Below are 8,047 nucleotides of genomic sequence, written 5' to 3'. Positions count from 1 at the left end.
TCAGGGATTGCCTATCATGGTCTCTGTGGCTCTTGGTTCTTGGCCCACTTGAGTTCCTGATCACTTAGGCCAGTGGCTCTCCTGGCTGAACTATTGATTTACTAACCCAAGCAAAGGTAGCACCATTTCCAGAAGTGAGGATGTAAAGAAACCTGCAATGCCACCAAAAGCGTCACCCTTCAGGACCTGGGCTGCCCACTACCAGTTATTATAATGTTATATTTTATTATTTCCTAGCAGATGTCCTTATCAAAAATAGTTTACATAAACTTATCCATTTATACAGCGGTTTTAAATGAAGCAACATTGCTCAAGGGTACAACAGCAGTGGATGGCTCAGCACCATAGTTTTGGAAACAATTTTAGAACATCAGCTTTAATTGATTAAATGATTCATCTTTTTGTCTCCTGTGTAAATGGTTATGTAATTAATTCTGCTCTGTTAAATGAAATCCCTGGAATTCAACCTCAATGGATACAATCCACTTGTTATATAGCGAAGCTGTGGTTTTAAAAACTGATTTACTTTTAAAGTAATGTAGGAAGGATACTAGCAGGTGAAGGTTTTCTTGTAGGCCTTATTTACATAGGAAATACAACCACTTTAATTAGTCAGATGTCATGTGGAAAGGATAGTAGCAGATTAAGGTTCTCAGTCTATGAATGACGGTAAAGACAGACCCATTAAAACAAGTGTTCCAATGCATTCCAAAGGATTTCCAAGTGCTTTTAAGTGTGACCTCTCAACGATTTAGCCAGGACTGTCTAATCCCAACTCAACCCATTGCCCTTGCTTTATCCCAATTCACATGCCTGAATGAGAAGGTATCGCCTTGGTCTCGTCTTAAAATTACAGTACAGTATTTCAAATGCAGTTGAACTCAAGTCTGACCATACTTTACAAAAAAAAAGAAAAAGGGTGTTGAAATGTATGCTTTGCCAGAAGCCTGAACATCTTGACCCTTTTGCATTTTTTCAGTGAAAAGCTAGAGTAATGTACTTCAGGAAATAAATGAACAATAAAACAAAAGTATTGAAGGGCAATAGATCCTCACTTTTGGAGGATTGCAATTACCGAGAGCAGAAATGATTAAGGGCCGACTTCACATTTTCTGGCGAATCCACAGACTCCTGGAACATCGATCTAAAGTACCTCCACCAAGATAACCACGTGAAATACGACGCAAGGGATGTTCCAAGTTCAAATGGTAGGAAAGCAAGCACAAAACAGCGAACAACTGAATTTCAACCTGTATATACATTTACAAAAAAAAAAAAAGAGACCACACGATACACTTTCTTCATTTCCAGGCTAACCTACTCTTTATTTAATGCAAATTACAGTACCAGTTAACTATTTTTGAACCAAGTCACACTGAAGAACAAAACGGACTTATTTACAGGGAGGTGGGAAACATTTAGCATACTTTCACAGAAAAAAAAAAAAAAGTTTATACTTAAAATAAAATAAAAATGTTCAGTCACAAACAGAGGCATTCAAGTAGTAATGTTATACAGGTCTTTTTTTTTGTTTTTTATTGTTTATTTTTTAAATCAAGACAGCTTTTTTTTTTTTTCCCCACAAGTGTATGCGATAGTCTGTATATAACCCACAGTCCTTTCCATTTTTTTTTTTCTTTTTTCCTTTTAATTATTTTACTTCAGACACAAGAAGTGGTCACACTTGTTTTACAGGCCAGGTGATCCAATAGCAACACATCTATGAGTGCAAATATTACAAGCAAGCTTATATATATATATATATATATATATATATATATATATATATATATATATATATTCACAAGAGGGGAGCTACATGGTAATTAGCCCATTGAGTGCTGCTGAATGCATATCAGAAAGCATTCACAAAAAGTAAATCCTAGAGTAATCTTTATTGCCTCCTCCTGTTACAGTGACATTATTATTAATTCACTTTGGTAATGGGACAGAAAACAGAAGTGACAGACATCGGCATTTTAACACTCCGGTGTTGAACAACCAGACACTTAGGTAACACTGTAGACAGACCTGCCTTAAGTCAACTGCTAAAAGATGAATATTGCTTCTTAACCCTTCAGAAAAGAAAACCAATACCATAGGCAAAATGTATTGTATACCATGTGCTTTGATACTATTTTGATGTTTAAAAAATAAACAAAAAAAATAAACACAAAATAACCTGAGGCAACGCTACTGAGAAGGATACCAGCTAAAACATTGACGTCTTAAAAGTATCACGAATCTGCAATTGAATGAATAAAATCACTTAAAATGGATTAAAATCAATATTAAAAAAATACACCAACAGGAACATTGGACGAAAACTATAGGTTTCCATTCAGCAAAAAGATTAAACAGTCTAGAATACAACACAATGGAGATACATTGCAAAGTCCTTACTTTAAAACTGGCTATTTTTTCTTTTCTAAAATACTGCTGGTTAAAGTAACTACGCATACTGAAATTGCAAGTTGGACTTTAGAGGATAAATGGACTGGCACTTAACAGCACTCAAGGGGTTAAAAAGGGGAAAATAACAGAGGAAAGGAAAAAAAATAACAAAATAATGGAAGCAAAGGCACTCCAAACTATAGATACACTATACATTACTAGTTATTGTTACAATAATATAGCTGGCACCTACTGTACAGTAAGATTGAACTATATGGCTTGAAAAAGCTCATCTACATTTTGAATAAACAGAATTATTTGCCCTGAATCTTTTTTTTCTTTCTTTTTTTCTTTTCTTGTTTCGTTTTTTGATCATAACAGTTCTTGGGTCCGCATATTTACATACCGTACACAACAAAAATAAGGACAAGCAAGAATTTGGTGAGGAGCAACTATATATACATACAACATTTTATTTATAACTCTTTGAAGTAAGACGTGTTCAAGGATTGTACTGAAGAGCAGTGGGATACATGCTGTAACTGGCTTGGCTGGGATGTGGAGGTCACAGCGGGGGTGGTGGTGGTGGTAGCAGTGGCGGGGAGGTCATAAAAGTAGAAAAATCAAAATAAAATTAAGCAAAAAATCCTTCAGTAGTGGTCAAACGAAACACGTAGCCAACAGCTCAACATGGTACCCTCTTTTTAGATCACGTTGCCTTCACACTTGTCCACCCCCTCACCCCGTGCATTTCCCCAAACATTGGAGGAACTGTAGAACTGTGGCACAATTCAAGCCTTAAAATGAAACATCAGAATGTTTACTTAAGTTAAAAGCATAATTGTGTAAGGATAGGAAAAAAAGAGTAACACAGGTCTGCCTTTATCTGCTCCACGTCGTGTCACCTCGATGAGCAGAACGACTTCCTGTTTAAAGTTTCTCACCCCACCTTAGGTTTTATCTGATCAGCCTTTTCCGACAGGAACAAAGAAGCGCTGCGCTATGTTCGTGATCAGAGGCTTTCCATACCACAAGTATCAGATAAACTTAGTTACAATACAGCAGGAAGAATCTTTAAATACTGCACAAGTTTTCACTTTTCTTTTTTCTACAGCTTGGTAACGTGGCAACTGTTTCCAGCCTCTGAAGTTTTTAAACTCTTCTTCAAGACAGTAGGGGCAGGAATGCTCACCACAACATCCTGTTCTAGTGAAGGCAGTCTATACAATGCTTTTTATATTTATTTACACCCGCCCCCCCCTCCCACTCACTCTTGTTGACAAAATGTCTGTGAATATACACACAAACTTTCCTCCAGGAGGAATTTTGTCAAAACAGAGAATTCGTCAGGACTGTCAAACAGAAACTAGAGCGATCCTTAGACATTAACACAGCTTTAGTTGAAGTCAGACAGATTTTTGCAGCGTTTCCTGATCACATCTATTCACTCTTAACAACAGCCTGAGCAAGCTGGGGACTGCAGAGTCAACCCCTACCCCCACCTCTTAAAATTCAAGTGTCATGAAATAAAACCAGACCCTCTTATACTTCATACAATTAGGCTGTCGACTTAAGAGTGGTGTCGTCCATTCATTTCTTCTGTTTTGTCTGAACCCCACAAAGGCTACATACAGGGTACATTTCTGCCGATAAATCACATGCAGTAATAAATACAGGTAGTGAAAGATACAGTAAAGGGGATCAAATAAAAGCCATACAATTCTAATAATTCAATGTCGAAGAAGGAGAAAAAAAGAAACAAAAAACGAAATAAAAATGCTGGAAATCTGAGAGTTCTGAAACTCCAGACACCCACTTGGATAGTTTACAACAGCAGCAAATATTGCAGCTGTACTAAGTGTTCAACATCTGACCTTTTGTGTGTGTGTGATTTCTGAGCCATTAAATTCAAGAGCTTGGCAGCCCCATTTGATATATATTCATATATATATATATATATTTTACATAATGCAAAGTATATATAAACTGTATGCATATATCATACAAGCACACAGATGCACAACGAGACAGAAGTCATTGTTCGACTTGTTGAAAAGTTCCCCAAGGCCACACCCCCTCCCACCCTAAAAAATAAAATAAAATAAAAAGTTTGGACTGCAGTGGGTCTGATTAAGCCTTTTAAAGAAAGAAGTCTATACATATATATATTATGTATATAAAGTAAGGGCGTCTTTTTTGATTAGTTTCAATCATTCAAATGAAAACGAGATTCCCCATGTAGTTCTACAACTCAGTCTGTGCTCCCAACCAAATTCATGCCATGCACTAATTCAGACCCTGGACACAAGTAGGCCGTGACAAAACCCCGGACCCCCGTCTGCAGCCTGGCTCACAAAACACAGGTTACACGACGGAAGAGAAAACTGGAAAGCACAGGGTGAGATAGGAGGGTGGGTTGCGATGCTGAGCAGGAGCTTTCTTTAAACAAGCATTGGGGTCGGGGGAAAGGTAGGGGCTTCAAGGGTGGTTAGCTACAACAGACCTCAATAAAAAGATTGTCAAGGGAATTAACATGTATATTTATATATTGCTCAGCATTTTCTTGCACATCCCCTCAGTGAGCACAAAATGAGAAGTATTGATGCTACTTCACAAAAGAAAGACTAATGAACAGGGACTCTCTCCGTCGGATTTGTGTGGTGTTTTTTTGTTTTTGCATTTAGTTTTTTTTTTCTTCCCCCCCACTCCCTCCCCCCTAGTACGACTTGATTTTTAGAGCAGTGTAGCAGAGCGCCCCCTAGACCGGGCACCCCTTCCGCTCGCTCGCTCTGCCTCCGCCCCCCTCCCCGGTCTCTCAGGTGGAGTTGGATGCGGAGGCCGAAGCTGCGTTTGTGGTCTGGCCGCGGTCTCCAGTGTTGGCATCTGGAGGGAGAGAAAACAGGGGGGAAGACAGTGTTGTGTGTCAGTGTTGGCCTCTTATGCTTACATCTCTGTGCAGTCAGGAGCAGAAACCCAAATTAAACTGCAACACTCCCCAAGACTGGTATTATTTTTGGAGGCAGCTTTTACTGGCAATTTGAGGCGATTTCAATTGTTCTCTTCAAATTGTGTTAGTCTACAAATGGAAACGTTTGATTGCTTTATTATCATTATCGTGATCCCAAGACAACTTCCATATATAGTACATTCAAATAAACCGTAAACTGCTATTTGACCACAAGACACTTTAGTGCCGCTATGCAGACGCAAGCATAGCCTCTAAATGGATCTTAAAAGCAAATTCAGGAAGGATAAGTGGACTCAAATGAGGCTTGTGCTCATAATTTCAGTCATAGAGTAAAGGGAATGACTGTTTACAAATTCAATTCGGGGTGTAATGCTCACACACACCAATAAATGTCAGATCCAAGAGGCTAGGACACTAGGACAGTTATGCCCTAAAATCACAGGTGCTCTATGCAGATTAGTAAACTCCCAGTGTGATTGTTGTTCCGTTGATACATTTTAAAATAAATCAAAGGATTTTGGGATTCATGCAGCAGTACTCCTAACCAGACCCATGCCCCTACTGACAGGGAGGACTGGGTGTACATAATCATGTCATTAGGAGGGGAGGCTGCCGGGCGGGTGCACCTGACCTGAGGTGGCCGAGGCGTTGGTGGGAGTGGAGGCTCCGGCCTGACTGCGGGCGTGGGCCGGGATCAGGATGGAGGCCAGTGAGGGGTTACTGGACAGCTCTGTGGAGTGGGGGGGGAAGAAACGAGAGAAACGCGTCAACTATGTCGATTTTAGCCCAATCCAGTCAAAGTATACTACGGTGCTTCAAGTGAAGATTTAGAGGGACCTATAAAAGCTGTTGGATTGTGGCCTTCAAAGACTGGATCTTGAACACTTTTCTACACCAACGTGGTTTAGCAATTTTCCCAGTTTTATGCAAAAAGGTAAAAAAAATAAAGAGACTAGTGTTCTTATAAACATGGTCTCAGAGAGCAGATAAGCAATTAAAATATACCGGTAACTGGGTTTACCTTGAGTGGTGAAGTTGAAGAGAGAGGGCTTCTCCCGTCCATTTGGTAGCTTAATATTTGGGTCCCGTAGCTCGTCGAAGAAGGAGTGCGCACAGGCTTCCAGGGGGGTGAGGCGGGCAGTGGGCGTGTACTCCAGCAGCCGGCTACACAGCGCGATGGCCTCCGGGGGGGTGCGAGGCCGGAAGACCTGCAACCGAGCGACAGAAGGCTGAAATTGGTCATTGATAGGTTATGTTTTCCCCGCACTAGAGACACTGGACAAAATCACATTTCCACAAGAGGAATGGGAGGAAATGGGTGAGGGGTGAATTCAAAAGAATCACAGACAGGAAAATACATCTTAAATAAAAACATCAATGAACAAAATACATCAAGAAATGGTTATGTTGGATATGTACAAGGTTCTTCTGGATTTAATCTGCAGTAACACAGGTTGTTTAAACACTACCAATTCACTTTCAATTTTGGACAAATCTGAGAACAAAAGTTACAGCTAAACGATCTTCAGCAATACTATATAAATGTATACATTTTTGACATGTACACAATGTTAAAAATACGCAGATGCCGTGTATTCTTGAATGCATTTCATGGGGTCTTATTCCTTTGCAAGATCTGCACTGGTCGTATTCTACCACTGTTCGTCTGCAATGTTACTAACACGGCACTGAAGCATGAAGAGTGTTGAGGGAGATTTCTATAATGAAGGCCTAAATTTTAACAATGCCTGTTACAACATTATTAGATACCTGGAGATGCACATTGACAATTATTTTCAATACATATAAAGTTTTCCGGGTATAAAAAAATACCTGGGTAGTATAAAGAGATCCTTGTAGTTTTTGAATCTCATGAGGTCTGAATGTAAAAGTAAAATTACATTGGATGGATCATGAAGAACCCACATAACAACACAAACCACAAGCATGCAGACACTACAACAGCACTCCACATAAACAAGACGGGCAAACAACAACTTTGCATCACACTTTCAGCCATCTTCAAATTCAAGGCTCAGTCTAAATATTAGACGTAACACAAATGGCAAAAAAAAAACCCAACCTCATCTAAAGCCCACAAGTAACATGGTGACAAACTCATGTATATTTGTGTATGTCCATGGTCTTCTGCTGAAATGTAATCTGCAGATTCAGATTTAAGAGTGTTTGAAAAGATCGTTAATATCCTGCCAGAAAAGGACTGCAATACAATGTGCCCTTACAAAATACATTCCTTTTTTTGTTATAAATACACACAAACATGAAATATTTGTCCTGGATTTAAATTAAATGTCCCGATGTATTGTAAATTCTCTCAAAATTATTTAAATGGCACAGTTCTTCGCTTCCACCTGTTTACACTTAAAACTTAAATCTTAAAACTATTAAAATGTTTAAAATGTTGCCTAATTTTTATGTGATTAATCGCATGAAGAATCGTATATTTTAATTATATTTGTAATCCCTCATTATAACTATATGTTAATGGTAATCCTAGTACATATGCTTTACCGACTGCAGAAATACAAACCTTACAATCAAACAAAACCTCCAGTTTAAAACACTAAATCCCAGAGTGCCGAGTGTCCCAGAGTGCGTTTTGACCTTTCGTGTCTCACAGTCACTTCCTAGGGCAGCTGTAGCTCACGACATTGAGTGGAACCG

The 8,047-nt window shown here is 39.1% G+C and overlaps 1 protein-coding gene across 4 annotated transcripts in view; it reads right to left on the bottom strand.

The window, feature by feature from the left end:
* Window positions 1-1,653: 1,653 nt before the first annotated feature.
* gsk3ba (glycogen synthase kinase 3 beta, genome duplicate a) overlaps window positions 1,654-8,047 on the bottom strand; it is a 68,332-nt gene continuing 61,938 nt past the window's right edge. For 2 of the 4 annotated variants that reach the window (XM_066706884.1, XM_066706887.1), the window contains exons 9-11: window positions 6,384-6,591; window positions 5,994-6,092; window positions 1,654-5,277 (exon numbers count right to left, since the gene is read on the bottom strand). In XM_066706884.1, coding sequence (XP_066562981.1) covers window positions 5,210-5,277; window positions 5,994-6,092; window positions 6,384-6,591 — 375 coding nt within the window. In that variant the 3' untranslated portion in view covers window positions 1,654-5,209. The remainder of the gene's footprint in view (window positions 5,278-5,993; window positions 6,093-6,383; window positions 6,592-8,047) is intronic. The other 2 variants (XM_066706888.1, XM_066706889.1) reach the window with 1 other exon arrangement.

This window comes from Amia ocellicauda, chromosome 6 (genome assembly GCF_036373705.1).
Source record: "Amia ocellicauda isolate fAmiCal2 chromosome 6, fAmiCal2.hap1, whole genome shotgun sequence".
NCBI classification, from domain to species: Eukaryota; Metazoa; Chordata; class Actinopteri; order Amiiformes; family Amiidae; genus Amia; species Amia ocellicauda.
This window is presented reverse-complemented; position numbering and strand designations above follow the sequence as displayed.